General features: G+C 41.0%; 1 protein-coding gene across 1 annotated transcript; it reads right to left on the reverse strand.

The window, feature by feature from the left end:
* Positions 1 to 1,592: 1,592 nt before the first annotated feature.
* LOC311217986 (uncharacterized protein C1orf159) lies at positions 1,593 to 15,598 on the reverse strand. Its single transcript, XM_084300405.1, has 9 exons — positions 15,567 to 15,598; positions 14,353 to 14,469; positions 10,615 to 10,770; positions 10,379 to 10,469; positions 8,299 to 8,374; positions 6,288 to 6,392; positions 5,305 to 5,370; positions 3,834 to 3,968; positions 1,593 to 1,776 (listed from the first exon to the last, which is right to left on the reverse strand). The coding sequence occupies exons 4-9, from the start codon at positions 10,448 to 10,450 to the stop codon at positions 1,709 to 1,711; spliced, it is 522 nt and encodes a 173-aa protein (XP_084156531.1). The 5' UTR covers positions 10,451 to 10,469; positions 10,615 to 10,770; positions 14,353 to 14,469; positions 15,567 to 15,598; the 3' UTR covers positions 1,593 to 1,708.
* Positions 15,599 to 16,678: the final 1,080 nt, after the last annotated feature.

Here is a 16,678-nt window from a genome sequence, read left to right on the forward strand (position 1 = left end):
AGTACTCCCAGTATTTTGTGTTGGCCTGCAGCACCGAGACATTCAGCTCTGGGGACACAGAACACATCACAACACGGGAAGAACTTGCCAAAACTGAAAGCGTACCAAAAGACAGACAGATTCTTTAAAGATTAAACATAGCATCTGTGGGAGACAAATGAAACCACAGAGCTGGAATAGTGCATTTCAAGATCACCAAAGCAGTTCACAGAACTGGATGTATCCTGCCTTCGGTATCTTTGTGTTAGTTCATTTCTCTGTTAACATTTGGCACAAACCCTTCCACACAGTAATTTGGCTTCCGTTTAGGTCAGCTGCTTGCGATATTTTCCTGGCACTTCAGTAGATTCAGTAGAGTTTCTTCTCGACACTGTGAGCAGTTATAAAGTCCTCGGTCAAGAATGAATGCTACACATTGCTGACCCTGGTTTCAGAAGAAGAGATGATAGCAGCAGATGCAGACGTCACTAGCGACCGTTCTCGTCTGACATATCGTGGCTTCCGAACTGAAAGAGTGGGCACAGAAACATCATTAGCACCTGCTGCAAAAGCATGCCTTTATCACTAATTCATACCACCACATGCCATCCAACAATTCCTGAGTGGCTAAAGTCATTCTGCGCCTTAAAAAGAAAAACAAAAAGACAAACCTAAAAGCAACACAAATAGAAGTCCACCAAAAAGCTACTTTTTTGCTATTGGATTATGAAGATCTGGTCTAAAACAGTACATTAGAGCATGAACTTCCCAGTAATATTTATTGGTTGAAATTATGGAGACTTGGGAAGAAGACTGAGACAAGCTACTGTTTAATTTTTCAGGCAGAATATATTTCTTCCAAAGTTCCATGCTTGTTAGAAACTTACCTTCTCAAAGAGAACAAACAACCCATATGCCACAAACACAAAAAAAATGGTATATTCCAAACAGTCTGTGTCGCTTGTTTCAAGAAATTGATGTGCTTCAAATCAGTGAGCCTGAAAATGTACCAGCCTGGCATTGTGAAGAAGATTCCAATCCTGAAAATGAGTCCCAGACTGCAATACTCTTTGAAAAGTATTTTTTCATCTACTTGTAAGGCTTCTTTTCTTAGAATTGAGAAGTTGAAGATCTATTTTAAAGTAAAGTACTCCATCAGTACTGTATGCCTACATTAATTAAAGCAATAAATCCCATCAAAAAGATCTGGATATTCTTCATTTGGTTTCTGTGCTCCCAACAGAGTCCACAGTTCTATACGAGGCCTTACAAGTAATCACTTTCACCTGCTGTAAAAAGCATATCATTCTTAGCATATTATTTTGACACAGTTTGCCTGCTTTTCAGTAATGAAACGCACAAAAGGGAAGCTAAAAGGTAAAATATTTATAGCAGCATGGCCCAGAGAACAATTCCTCACCTGAAGAAGTAGGGGGAGGTATCATGGATGCCTGCATAACAGAAGAATGATCATGTCAAAGAAAGCACCTTATTATTCAGTCTTTTATTCAAAAAAATATACAGGAAATTTTAAGGTTCCAACAATATTTACTGTTTACATAGTCTTTCTTAGAGAAAGTAACTCAACAGAATCCATATGGTGAGTATTCATCTTTCACACTTTTTCCCAGTTACCCCAAACATCTCATTTTCACTTGTTTCTCATACATCAGATTACGTAGCTCCTTAACGAATTGTTGCAACTTCACCTTAATGTTTACTTCATGTCTTACGTTTGCTTGTTCTTATCGGAAGGAGAGAATTTACTTACTGTTTCACTAGGCTGGAGAACAGATGCTGAAAGAGAAAGACAGACTAACCATCATTAATCTAGAAGGCTAGACTTGCTAGTTTTTTTTAAAAATGTATGTCTGCAACAGAATAGTTCTATTGTGACAATACTTTTTTTTAAATCAAAGACCACCAAAACAGATCAGAACATTCAGAAATCCCATTAGTATGATACATTGTCTGTAGGACTCTTTTCAAGATTTGAAATAAAGGGCTGCAAAGGTCTCCAAGAACGACTTGTTTTGCTTTTTAAGAAAGTAACCACAGCAGTATCTCTTCAATATGAAGAAGCTTCAGTAGGAATAAAAAGCACCTTGAGACAGCTACCAGAGAAAGAATGTAAAAAAGTGATTGAGCAGTGAAAGATACAGCCCTTTTCTACAAGAGGCTGCTACCTTTATGGGGCACATGGTAATAATCACCTAGACAGAATGAAAGCTGATGCATTAACAAGCCAGATAAATATTTCTAATGCTTCTCCTTCAAAGAAGGATGTGAATGCTTTAACCTGCTGGACCAAAGTGAACTATCAATACAAAACGAGGAAGTCAGTATCACTGAAGCCTCAGAGCTCTGCTGTCACACTTAAAAAACTGATGGAGAATCTTGTCCCAGCTAAGTTTACTTGAAGACACATGCAAAAGCAACCTAGAGGTTTCAATTTGACAGTCAGTAGGATACTGGCAGCTCCTGTAGCACCGATCAATTCAGATGTTAGGTATCTACTATTGCATACTTCTACATGAAGCAACACCACAGTGGCATGCCACTAGGTTGCTAGGGCTAGATGCAGCATTCTTAGCCAAACAACAGAATTGATTGCTCCACCCATCTTTTTCCCCTCTTTTTAAAAAGATTTCTATTGAATAGGAAAGCTTGGACTTGTGCAAGACATCAATGAAAATTACAGGAGGTCTGTGTTTAGTACACCTAACCAGTAAACAGCTTTCTGTTCAACAGAAGGAGCTCTAACACAGCAAATGCAGTGATGGAGGTTGTCATAGGAATGATTCAAAGAAATTGAGTAGAAGGAGTGAGATGGACACTCAAATGAGCCTCAGTTTCATTCAAAACACCAGGCAGAACGCAGACGTCACCTTCTGCAGGATTTGCTCACCAGCTACCAGGAACTGAAGACCAAACAAGTGTGGAGACACTGAACCACTTCACTAAAAATGAAGCATCTGAAAAAGCCACTTGTCTGCATAAAAATCTTACTGCCCTATGGCTAAGAACACCCCAGGTGTTCTTTCCCTATCTATTCTGAAATCACTTTGGCACAAAGAATTCAGCTGTTTGCATTTTAGTTACACGGCTTCATTTCTCAGTTACATGAACTAAAGAAATGAAGAATGAATCACATTAAAAAGAGAAGAGCTCTGGGTGTCTACTTCAAAAAAAATAAATAAAAAGACAAAAACCCAACACGTCAGGCAGTTGCCCTTCCAAGTCCCAGGAGATCCTGCACTGAGAGGGCAAACACAGATGACTGAGTAGTGCAATAACAGGGAACCTCAAACTCCACTCCCTTTCTCCTGCTGCTGACACATCTCTGGTAAATATGATACCCTTCAGTGCTACAGTTTCCTTTGCTCTAAATCAAGAAGAAACAGCTTTTTGTGAAGCTTTATACATGTCTGACATCTTGTGTCTTGAAATGCACAAGTTGTCTGAAAATGCCCTGTAAGCAAGAAGCCTAGATATCTTTTTTAAAATCAGATACCTAGCATTCAGTGACAACTAACGTCAAGTATAGTACTCCAGCAAATCTTTGAAAGCTACAGAAACACCTAGGTTAGTGAGAGATACTGTCTAATATGCACCTAGGCATGCTTAGACTGAGAACAGACGTCCTCTGCATTGCTTATAATAGTGTTATGTTTTCATTGCACATAGCAAGAAAAATGTTGCATTAGTTAACATTGTTTTAGATAAACAAGAGATGATAGTAGCTATATAGGTTAAAAACCCCTTAAACTTCACGTCAGTGCTTTAACTTTAAGAAACCAAGCAAAGGTCAGAACAGTTGAGATGATATACACAATTACTTAGAGGTATTTTACCTTTGTTTCTTCTGTAGAAAACATTAGGAAGCTTATTGGCACGTTTGAGGTAGAAGAAAGAAGCAACAGACAGAATCAGGAATAAACTGATGAAAAATGTCCCTAAGATGAGAGAAGCTGCCACTTCTGGGCCCCCTGAAAAAAAATAGAGGAAAGACTGTTACTCACTAGAAATCTGTTCTAACAATAGAGTTTAGCAGAAGATACAGATCAGCTTCTTCACATTTACAGAAGAGGTGGTGTAGTTTTTTCTTTAAATAAAGACAGATCTCACTGAAACATCCAATGCTAATTTCATTATATGAACAATTTCCCCAGACTCATTCCAACCCCAAAAGTGTCTTAGTCTTTACTTTCCTGAAGACAGACATTTTTAATCCATTATTCTTTTTCTTTTATGTAACTTCCACAACCACTGCTGGCAGGCACTCAACACTACTATTGTTATTTTAGGGGACTTCACTTAAGGAATAAAGACAGAACTTGTCAACAGACATTACACAAGCAGTACAGTACACACAGCATTGTGTGTTCCACAAATGACTGATATAGAAACTATCCCAAAGAGGCAGACAGTAGCAAGAGGTGCTCCCCTCTACCTCTATTCCCCCCTTTCCTACCTCCAAAAATGCCTATATATTTTACTGTTGGTTTATTTAAGGTTATGATATAAAAGAGCAGGTATTTTAGGAAAAAAAGTTGCTAATGATCTTGTTGCAGACAAACTGGAAAAACAGATCTCAGACAAGCTCTGCTTGAGAAGTCCAGTCTAAACAGCAATAAATGCTTCAAGTATATGCACATTACAGGACAAATATTTGAAAGGGATCAGCAGCATCCAAGTCTGACATGGCTGTTTAGCTTTCCTTTTTAAGAGCACTGGTTGTAAGCACCCACCCTACATGTATAATAGCAAATCATTTGGCATCACATACCATCATTGCTCACTTCAGTAGGATATCTAAAATATTCCTAACCTACATTATTTTCACCCGTGTTGAAGTATTTTTAGGAGACTAAATAGAAGTGACTGGCCAGCAATGATTAAAAAACATGAAAATCAATCTAGAGAAAGGCTAATCATTTTGTTTTTTTAGACACTTAACAGGTGTTACATGTTTCTTTTAGGGATTAGACAACAAATTGCCGCATAAGCTTCAAAATTCAAGTCACAGGGTTTCATAAATAACCATCTCAATCTGTACCAGAAAGCCTCTTGAAAAATCACTAGGACAGGATGAAAGAACATACAGTAAAATACAGTTACTTCAAAATTGAGCTTTAAAACTTAATAAAAGATTCTTCTTGAAAGCAAGGCAGAACAAGCAAGAATGGCTGCCACCTTTGGAATAAAACCTGTCCTACAGAAATAAGTATTTTACAACTTGTTCCAAAAGCCATGTCATGGAAGTGCTGGTATGCAGTGAATAATTATGAAGCCTGCATCTGATCATTATTTCTAGCCACTCACCTATGTTGTGCATGAAAGGAGTTACGGTGCTTATATTCATTTGGAAATTCATCCCTCTGATACCAGCTGTAATAAAAAAAAGTTAAAGTAAAATCTGGTAAAAGCTACGTATATGTTGAAAAACTTAGTGAAAGGCTATTATATTTCTCAGTAATTATTTGAAATTGTACAAGAATCCTGACTTCTCCCATTAAAAAGCAAACATTCTTAATATCACCTTTAAGAATTCCAAGAAAGTAAAAGGGCATCATCATACTCATCATTTGTCCAAAGAGAATAATTCATTGGTGCATTTCTCAGCAGCTGAGATCAAGTTTCTTGTCTCTTGCACTAAAAAAATTTTGGAGGAGTTGAACAGATCTCACCTCTCAAAAACCACACGTACAAAACGAATCTGGCCTTCTCAATATAGATTTTTCAAGGAGCTCAAGTACTGCCTGAGCTATTTTGTTCTCTGGAAAAGTCCCTAGCAAACGCCTACAGCAAATGCCTTTTTCTGACAGCAGAGATTAAAGCATGCACAGAATTCAGTGTTCACTGTATTTATTTGATACAGGTCCTAGCTTGTAACTTTAATCATTTTGATGTTATGGACTTTATTTTAAGAGCTTACATGGGGCCTAATTATCTTTTCTTCTTTTTCCTTAAGATGTTGCATTCAATTTCACAGATGAGGTAGCCTAATATACAAGATTTTTGACTTCTTTTCTCTTCTAGATTCTGGAATGGTTCCACCAGACTGAATGGTTTCTGACAGTTGAATTCCAAAGCTTCTATAGGTTTTATATAGGTATATATTTATAGGTTCAAAGCCTCCAATATGCATTAGGACTCTGAAAATTAATCCTTTTCCAAAGGGAGAGGTCAGGGGGAAAACTTTGCAACACTTGATGTCTTCTTGAACAGATTTTTTGGACAACACATGCAAGAAGAGACCTCAGTACCAAAAGACACCCATCAAAATAACGGGATAAGTGACTCACCATTTCTGCAATCAGTCAGATTGTGAGCAGATGCAACAGGAAGAGTTTCATTTTTGCACTTAATGCAGCTGCTACTCCCATCCTCGTTCCACCGTCTGTAACAACCTGCATAAGAACAAAGCGTACAGATGCTTGAAAACAACAAAAGCAGCAGAGATATTTCCTGATCTTTAGAGAGAGGTCGAAGTGACAGAAATTCCACCGGTTTAGTCTACCAGTTACAAACATCTCCAGCTCCACAAGTTCAGAGGTTTCATTTTAAGGCGTTTATTCCAGAACAGACATAACCATTTAAGGGGCAAAATGGAGAAAGTTACAAGCAAAAACAAAACTTCCCAGAAGGCAATTTGAACATAGCTCCTTTCACTGCTTCATGCTTTGAGAAAAACACTGTGTTTAACGATATGTAACTACCCTCAACAACACTAAAAAAAAAAAGCATCACTTGTGTTTATTTTCAGAGGTCATACACTGTTGAAACAGAACTTAATTGTCATATACAGGAGCAAAAACTGAAGTAGGCAGGGACAAAGATGCTAAGGAAAGCACACCTGGATGAAAGAAGCTGCCATTCCCATAATCAATCAACTGAAAAGTGCCAAACTAAAGACACGTGATGCTATCTCTCCTGTGCCTCAGTGTTCTCTAGTATTGTGCTAATTGTTTCACTTTAAGAAGAACCCAAGCCTGTTTAAACTATTCTGTGACAGATGGTGAGTGTTTTATATCAGTCACCCTACCACATAGGCTGGAAACTGGTTAAACTTTCATCTTCAGTGTCTTCCATGTTCCAGTCTCTCAATTTCTGTTTAAATGCACATACTGCTACCTCTTTGATAAGAAAAAAAGTTAGGGCACATCTTCAATAACAACTTCACTTAATAAAATAAAGCTGTAGTGGTTTCACTTGAGGCTTAGACTCAAGACATGAAGATTAGAAAGATATTCCAACTAGATCATATTACAGTCTACATTTTAGAGCAAAAAACTTACTGTGCTGGCTAAAATCCAGTTCTCTAGAGCCTTGAGCCAAACCGGTATCAATTATCCCATAAAGCAAACCATTAGTAAGGTGCTGATTTGAAAACAGCTCTGCTACTACATTTTCCTTAGAGGGAAGCGGCACATTTGATGCCCACAGTAAGAAATTACATCTGACATTTAATCTAAACACAAACAGACCCAATATAAGGGCAAAGACTTTCTACAGTAATAGGAAGGAAGCACCAAGGCCCTTATCTGACACCAAAGATTTTGGTAGGTTATCAGTTTACAGTAAGACTTAAGAGAATGCATTCCAGTAACTTGGAGGCAATTGTTTATGCCATGTCTAAAATCATTTAGGAACAGAAATGAATGCAGTAATGAAGCAACAGTTAAAGCTAACAAGGCAGCAAAATTAGACAGACTTAAAATGTTTTAACAACCTTCACAAGGAAACGACTGAACCCAGAAACGTGTCCCAGTTTTTAAATCACTAACTCTCATTACTGTGGGCTCTGAAGCCCTTTTCCTGCTTTTACACTCCAATTTTAAACAAAGCAGTATTAAAAAAAGATCATCCTTCTGCTATTGCTGAAGAATGACAAAAAAAGTTTAAATTCCATTTAGGAAGAAAAGCCTCTACTTCAATTATACGAGGAAGAACGAGGCATTCTGTGCTAAGTAGACAACATTGAAACTATTCTTACCACTCCCTTACATACATTACAGTGGTTTTGCTCTTTATGCCCATTTTATGGACTTTTAAGTACTTCCAATAGCTCTTACATAAGCCAACTGCATGCTAAATAAAAAGAGATGAAGCATATAGCTTTATTAATAGCCACCTATGCTCTTTACCATAGGATAACAACATTTGAGAGTCATAATCAGCATTACCTTGTACATATAGTGGAACAGAAACTTCAACTAGTTATTTTCTTTCTTCTACGAACAAAGTAATGTGCTGGATTTTGGTCTTAACTGTGAAAAACAATCTGGAATTTAATTAAGCAATGACACACTATACCTGGACTGCACTGGTTGGTTACTGGGCAGGAACTGTTTGAATCCAACGTGTCCACACAACATTCTGCTTCTGGAACCTAAGGAAAAAAGATCACAACACATTTCCCACAGTCCTCAACTTCTCAAAAATTATTCGACGAACATCTACAGAGAACACAGGGAACTAAGCATTTTTCCTTTGGCATTAAACAGCATTATGAGAGAACAAGCTAGATGCACCATTAAGCTGATTTTGACACAGCAGCTGCTGCCCAAACTAACGCTTCAAAAACAAATGTATGGACTACTGTTGTCCTTGGACAAAGCCTCAGAAAACTGATTTAGAAATATATTTGCTAAATTCTTCAGTGAAGCACAGTTCAGACATGGAGTTATCCTTCCCACAGCACCAGATGCCCTAGCAGATGTGCTCAGAAATCATTTCTCTGCAGACACAGTGGTTGCACACTGATGAAACAAGCCCTGAAACAGTCACTAGGACATGGGGTTGGTAGGAATCAGCAGAGCAAGAGAAATACTCATGGTGAAGTACTTCCATCATAGCTAAACACGAGACCATTGTACCTTCTCATAACATATAAGAGCTGAAGATACTTCGATATTTCCCAGGTCACAATAACCCAGCAAGTTGCCCTTGTGCTGAAGATAAAGGGGACGATGATGCTAATTCCCCTTTGTTGACCAGAGACTTGCACAAATTCTCTGAACAACTACACTAATTATGTCCCCTTCCACTTCATCTTGAAGAGTTTTACTTTTATACTGAAATCTCTTCTCACAAAACTTCTTTAGAGCATTACAAGGACTTTAAACTACAGTAGATTTACATATAGAGTAATACGCTGTATTAACGTTAGGATGCCAATACTATTAGGAAAGCAGGAGCTGAAATTTCACGTGTGACGTACTTAGAAGTGAACTCAAACGAGGGACATACTATTGGCAAAATGACTGGCAAACACATGCTTTTTATTGAACACCTATATTACAACTGATGATAACATCTACATAAGGCAAAGCAATCCAGCAGAGATGCAAAAGCTTCTTCCTTCAACATTTAACATAAAAGAGTAACTTCACATAACCTGAAGGCATGTAGAGCTTACTTCTGTTGTTTCTTTATATAAAAGCCAATTTCAAAATGATTTACAAATTACAACAAGCTGTGACAGAAGCTTAGAGATAAGTGGTTGTTACAAACAAAGTGGTTCTTTTGACAGATATTACTACCATCCTGTGAAGACTTGGGTATATCCTCCCTCTGAATTTGTACAAAATAAACCACAAGACTCCTATGCCTTTAAGTTTTATAGGTACATTCCACTAAAGAATGCAGTAAGTCAAATCAGTCTTAAAAAGGATGAAGTATTCTCAGCCAGAAGCAGCAAGAACTGATCTACATTCAGCCATATAAATAGCCTAGATGTACCCAACATGGAACAGTCAGAATTATTCTGCTAATCAGCAAAATCCATCAAATCCAGTGGTGACAAAGATCAAAGCTACCAGGAGAAACAGTTGGGACAGTCAAAACTGAAATTAGAAGGCTGACTTCACACTGTTAGCACATCACGGGGAGGTAGACTAGTGCAAAGAACCAGAAGACCTATAGATTACAGTCTTAAGACCTTAAGACTTTGCTGGTCAGATTCTCCTGAAAGCAGAATTTTTATATTTGACCTTTTTCTGTGACTTGAAGCAAAATCGGCTTCAGAGCTCCTCAGTCAATTGAAAAGTTCACATTTTGGTATCCATGTTTTTAAGCATTTGTAGTAAAACTACCAAGCAGCTTGACAAGTGTTTTCTCGATCATGAGGCTGCTTTTTTTTTCCCATGGTGTGAAGCGTTGCCAGTTGCATCCCTGTTAGCCTACAAGCATATGACTGGGATGAATTCAGTGCTTTAGCAGGCAATCAGCCCTCATAGCAAATTCACCCCGTGTAAACGCTTCGGTTAATGACTGCTAGTATAGTTCATTTCTGTTTAATCAGAAAGCCTCCATAAACTGCAACGTGAGGAGAAAGCAATCTGATCCTTCTGTTCGTATAGCTCCCAGCACGACAAAAACATCAAGCACCTACCGAACTTTCAGTAGATTTGCTGGCAACTTCTGCTACAAGCCTAGTTAAGAGAAGGACATATGGCACCTCCATGCCCCGGAAAGACAGAGGTCTGCACAAGAACAAGGAAAGAAATTGGAATGAATTATTAATGAGAGAAGTTAAGCTTTCCCTTTGCGAGGGAACTTTTGCCAAGACATTCCTTTTGTTTGATTGCAAAGGCCTCTAAATTAAATATGCTGGGGGGGATGACTTACCTTGGTTCAAGACACAGATTTGAGACATTCAGAGTTTTCCCTCCAGCTGCAGAAGGGCAGATTTCTGGCTATGGCAGACTGCGGTTGCTAAGGAACAAGGAGCCTTATCAGTCTGCTCCAAACTGGGCCACGCAGAGGCTGTTCCACACCCAGGATCTGAAAATCAATGTGATTGCAATAGAACAGTTACTGCCTGGCACCACCACTGATAAGCCTCCCCGCAGATACAGCCTCCTCTGGCTGCAGCATTGAACTGTGATGGATTTGTATCAGGACAGAGAGCACACGCCACTTTGAAAAGGCAACACCGCAATTAATTTTTCCCATGACAGCACAGCCATGAAGCATTAATGAAGTCTGTCTGCTAATAAGCAGTATTTCTCAACTGCCTGAACACAGACCTCCTTAATGTGGAAGAGAACACTGCTACAAGCCTTGCTCCCCCTCCGCTTTCCACCTATAACTCCACACAACCTGGAGAAGGCCCACACCTGTGAAATTGTTCTCCTAAGCTAAGGAGCACCATGTCATGCGTGGTCTGCATTGTTCAGACACTTCCTTGAGCACTGCAGCACCTGCCCAGCCTCTGGTCAATGCACTGCTGGATACCACACCCAGTGCTCGCAGCTAGCATACCTGGCAGCTTCAGAAAGTCTTTCCTGTAATAAATAGAACAGGGGACAGGCAACTTCCTCTCTCTGGAGCGTAATAAGAGGAAAGGCAGCCTTCAGCTGTGGGGAAAAGCTCTTCAGTGAGTCATTTCACAGACTGACATTTGTCACTATTTCTGTCAAATAAAAATCCAGTGGATGAATTTCAAATTACTCTCAAATATGCATCGTAACCCTTGGCAAGCTGTTTAGCTGAAGAAGTCATTGAACAGTTCCTATGATTAATTTCCATTCAGCTTTTTTTAAAATCACTTAAAGTATAACACACAGTGCCTAAACTTCAAAATAAGATTAGCCCAGCTCAGTGGGAAAACTCCTTATTATCCTCTGCAATCAGCTAAAAGCTTCACGATCAAGGACTGAAAATCCTGAAAGCCACACTCCAGTTTTACTGTTACAAGTAACTTCTCCAGCTAATGAGGATTTGAAGAGAGCAGGAAAAGCTTGCACTGACACGATGCCTTTCGATTTAAACATCGCAAGGATGGAGATACACATATCTATCCTACAGTTAGGTTCACAAAACGCTGCCTGAAAATATACATTTTTAAAAAGCAATACCCGAAGTGACAAGATACCTCAAATGCAAACACCTGTTTTAATAAAAAAGTGAACTCATCTCAGCAGATGAAAGGAGACAACCTCTCTGGAGCGCAGCGCGCACCTCCAGAAGCCGAGAACACCTAGCTGAGAGCTTTGAAGGCAACACTTTCTTCTTGAGCACATTTCAGCAGAACAGAAGCCACTTATGACTCAGTAAATGACTGCTGATGCAGGCGCTGCACTCATCCAGTTTGACAGAGAGCTTTCCTTGTGCACGGCAGTATAAGAGCACTTATATAAATGCTCTGGATAAATCTGTTTTAGCTTACATAGGTGCCACCTTAACTTGTGCATTTAACCTTTCAAAAAAATGGGGTGATTTCTTTTTTTTATGCCCTTCTACTGCAGTAAAAGTTAAGTAACACAACTTGAGGGTTTTTTCAAGGCATTCCCGCAGAGTAACATTAAAACAATCTCGAGGATTTGCATACGGATGGATGGATTTTAAAAGCTTGCCTGATTACCTATCAGTTCACTACAACCCACCTTCAAAGTGAGATACTGCTTCTTGGTTGAGAAAGACTTCCTCCGGGGTAAATAGTTACAGTCGGTAAAGACATTTGCTGATAAATTGTTTTGGAAGCTATGCATGGATTTTTGTCAATACCCAATTACTATTATAATATCTGTAAATACTAGAGGAACAAAGATGAAAAAGACATTTATTTAAACAAGCATATTCTTGTTACCTAGAAAAACCACTTATTTTCAGGAGCAAGTCATGCTAAACAAGAAAGCATTTGGGAAACTAGCCACCCGATCCTCCTGTTTGTAAATTAAAATAGCTGCACAGCAAGAGTTGAATATTGGTTACACTTCCATTCTGAAAATAAATTAAGATACTAATCAACAATCCTGCTGCATTTACAGGCAGATATTTGTTCACAGCCACTACTGGTTGTAACAAACTAGAACACATGTCCTGCAGCTGTTCCAGGAGAAATAGGACATGAGATCTATTTGCTCTCAAATCAAATTTTTTACCCCGTGAGAGACAGAATATTTAAGCTTTCTATATACACTGTTTGTCGAACCAGCTTTGAATGCAGGAAAAGGAAGACGGGCGTGAACAAACTGCTTTCAAACTCCCAAACATATTAAAGTCATGTTGGGTTTGCTCAATTTACATTTTAATCCAGGTCCCAGAACCACTTCTTCACATCCTGCTGGATTCGCTTTCTGTCAGGAAAAATTACAAGCCCTTAAGATAATATATAAATAACATCTGTCTGAAAGAGGGAGAATTCAGGCCATGAAGGTAACGCTAGACAGCCACTTTTTCATTTAGGGTAATGCCCGTGAAAGGTGTCAGACAGCTCTAAGCATCCATATTCTTTATTTGCAGTAATATGAAAAACACATCTAGTGTTCCTAAAGCGATTGTGCTGCACCTTGGCAAGGCTGCAAAGTGCTTCTGACTTACACAAAGAATAAATCAAGCTCAGAACTTTGAAACAAGAAAGCAACTTCAGGTAGGGATTTGTACTGTTAATTGTTCTCCCCTTGCAAAACCACCGAAATAACAACCCATTTTACTGCTTTCCAGCCACAAGTCAATCAGAACCACTTTATTGCCAACCTGAATGACGTATTTCACCGTAATTTTAACTTTAGGAAGTGAAAAACCCTAGAGCCTCTAAGATGTTCGGTACACACTGAAGAATAACCACGCCTCGAATGAGACAGATGAGGTTTGAGTATTTAAATTAAGCACAAGAGTTTGATCGGGATCTGACACTCGCAGCAAAACAATTTGCAAGCTCTGAGAATGTTTTATGTTTGGTAGTGTTTTCTCTTTGGAGTAAGGAGGAAAAAAAAAAAAAGATAATGTCATGCACAAACTGGAGCCCAAATTAGAACGTATTTATGCTTGAGATGCCAACAGTTATGAGAACACAGACATTTTAATTAAAACTAGTATTTCACACCAGAGCTCCACATTAGAAAGAAATCTCAAATCACTGTCAACTCGCGTCTCAAATGCCACAATACACATAAGCTAAGCATGTCAAGATTCACTAAGTAAACTCTTCCTCTTGTTGCCTTTTAAAAAATGAAAGCAATTCATGATGAATACTAAACACTCAATGACTTTTTCCTCCCACTCCTGGAATCTGAAGTCCTTCAGTGAAGCTTTAAGTCTATACCTTGGATACATACAGCTGTGCATCTATTATCTCTGTTGCACTGTCAGTATCTCTCACGTTGAGTGTTGCAGAAGCTTTGTATGAGCAAGGCAATTTTTTCAAGTACAAGGAAAAAAAAAGGAAGTAAAAAGATACATTGCCTAAATTTCAGGCTTTACAATTCACTAAGCAAATCAGAGTTTAAACCAGTATCACCCTCATCGCACTGCCATGGTGCTTCTTAATTCTGATGTGACCTTGAATTAGTTGTGATAAGACAGCAGAGCATTAGAAAAGTCAAAATGCAGACTCACAAAGCAGCCTAAACTCTCACTTACCAGCTCCTTCAGAAGCATGCTCTAGAACACCGCATCTTCCTCGGGTAATGCTGCAGGCTGATAATGTGTGGCTGACTGCTAATTTCTCATTGACACTGCAAGTGTTTCACAATAAACCTGCACGGTAGAAGAACAGATGCGGGTTGCGCTTACAACAATCTTTCCTAAATTAAAGCTGAAGCAGGACTTGTTTTTCCAGCTTCCTTACCATACACCTGTGAAAAGACCTACTGTCCCTGCCCTTACATCCAAATGTTTGTATAATGCGCCAGCAACCAACAATTAAGACGACACACCTGCACAAGACAATGAAGTTACCTGCTCTGAGCTAGGCTTTGCTTCAAAAGCAGTTACATGCCTGGAACACACCTAGAGGAGACGGTAGTTAATGCCAACATGTGCTGCTCTGTCAACGCACAGTAACACCTCCTGCTGTTACAAGTCTTTAGAAGTGTGAGCAGAGGTGAACAGGGGTGTAATTTGGTTGCCCATGGCGTAGCCACATACTGCAGGGGATGATCTTTTGGAAACGTGAGTCATTAAGGTTGGAAAAGACCTTCAAGATCACCTGGTCCAACCGTCACGCTCCTAACCAATGTCACCCACTAAAACCATGACCACAAGCACCACGTCCAACCTTTCTTTGGACACCCCCAGGGACGGTGATGCCACCACCTCCCTGGGGAACCTGTCCCAAGGCCTGACTGCTCTTTCTGAGAGGGAATATCTCCTCATTTCCAACCTGAGCCTCCCCAGCACTGAGGTTTGGCCTCACCACAGCAGATACAGGGGACGGTCACCTCCTCCCTGTCACAACCAGGACGCCGCTGCCCCCCTTTGGCCACACCACCAGCTCAAGGCCCCAAATTACCAGCTCCCCCCTCCAAACCAGCCCAATTAATACCTATTTCACAGCCGTCTCGAGGCTTTACCCACGAAAACAAACACCCCAAAAACCCACCCACAGCCCCAGACCGCCAGAAACACCACCCGCCGCCTTGGCTAATTAACACACACCCCAATTAACGCGGCGGGGACGAGGCGAGGCCGGGGGCAGGAGGCGCCCAGCGGCCCTCAGGGGGGCGCCCGGTGCCGGCAGCGGGCCTGAGGCCTCCCCCCTCGCCTCCTCGCCCCCCACCTGCCCGCCCCCGACCCCCAACAGCGTTGGGCAGAGCCCCCAGGGCTCCCCTCATCGCCCCCCGCCGTCCCCTCACCTCAGGGGGCGACCCCCGGGAGCACCGGCGGCAGGTTCCCTTTCGTACCCCCCGCCCTCAGGCGGCGCCCTGCCCGCTCCTTCTCGCGGCGCGCTGGGAGTTGTAGTTCCTCCGCCGGCCCGCTGCGCTGTTGCCCAGCGAGCGGGCTCGCCGCGCCGAACTACAAGTCCCAGCAGGCCCCGCGCCGCGCCCTACCTGTGTCCGCCTCCCCGCAGGTAAATCCCCTCCCTCAGCCCACTCCCGCAGCGCCTCCGCCGGTGCCGCTCCCCTGGCGCGCGATGCCTCATGGGAAAGCGAGTCCTCTGCCTGGAGACGGGCAAAGGAATGGGAGGGTCCAGGCACTACAACTCCCGGCGTGCACCGCGCGGCCGCGGCCATTTTGAGGGTTGCTGGGCGACGCAGACGCCCCAGAGGGATGGGGTGAGGGGGGGCTGCAGGTGGCTCAGGAGCTGAGCAGAGGCGAAAAACGTCAATTTGGGGGGAAAAGGTGTTCAAGTGAGAAGCAAGGGCTAGTCTGCTCGTCTCTTGAGCCTTATACTAAGTAGGGGTTATGGTGACAAAACGATTAGATGTTGTATTAAACACTTATCAGGACAGGAATAAAAAGAGGCTGCAGCATGGCCAAACCCTGCCCCTCCACCTCACACCAGTAACCTGATGTCATCCACTTGCATCACCCTGATAACACCCTCCTGATAAGCACTGGGCTCGCAAGGAAGCCTTGAGAAACGCAGGGCAACGCTCATTTTCCAGGATGGCACCCACTGCCCACCTCAGCACGCTGCTATCATCGTCCTGCCTCACCCTGATTAATTACTGCTGAAATGTGGCAGAAAGGGCAGAGCCTCCTGGCAAAACTCAAAACTTGAAACAGCTGGCAAGATAAAAGCCGTGCTTCTGATCTAAGGCTTCCTGCAGAGAAAGTTACTGAGCTCTTGAAGAGTGAACTACAATTTGTTCTGAGTTTGACAGGACAGTACATTTTGTTACAAGGTTGAATTATAAAGCTTATAGGCGATGCCAAATGGGGACAGAAATCATTCTATCACTTTATTTTTTAATAAAAGAATCAAAAATATTTAAACTGTTTGAAAATTTGTGGACTGTATAAA

The sequence above is a fragment of the Netta rufina genome (genome assembly GCF_964035555.1).
Source record: "Netta rufina genome assembly, chromosome: 22".
Classification (NCBI taxonomy): Eukaryota; Metazoa; Chordata; class Aves; order Anseriformes; family Anatidae; genus Netta; species Netta rufina.

What these genes read in the sequence shown, in the direction of transcription:
- LOC311217986 (XM_084300405.1), bottom strand. Translation starts at nt 10,450, where the DNA reads ATGGAGGTGCCATATGTCCTTCTCTTAACTAGGCTTGTAGCAGAAGTT. An exon ending in AACCAACCAGTGCAGTCCAG is followed by an intron (nt 6,393 to 8,298) that starts GTATAGTGTGTC and finishes GTTCTTATGCAG; the next exon opens with GTTGTTACAGACGGTGGAAC. An exon ending in TTTCTACAGAAGAAACAAAG is followed by an intron (nt 1,777 to 3,833) that starts GTAAAATACCTC and finishes TTTCTCTTTCAG; the next exon opens with CATCTGTTCTCCAGCCTAGT.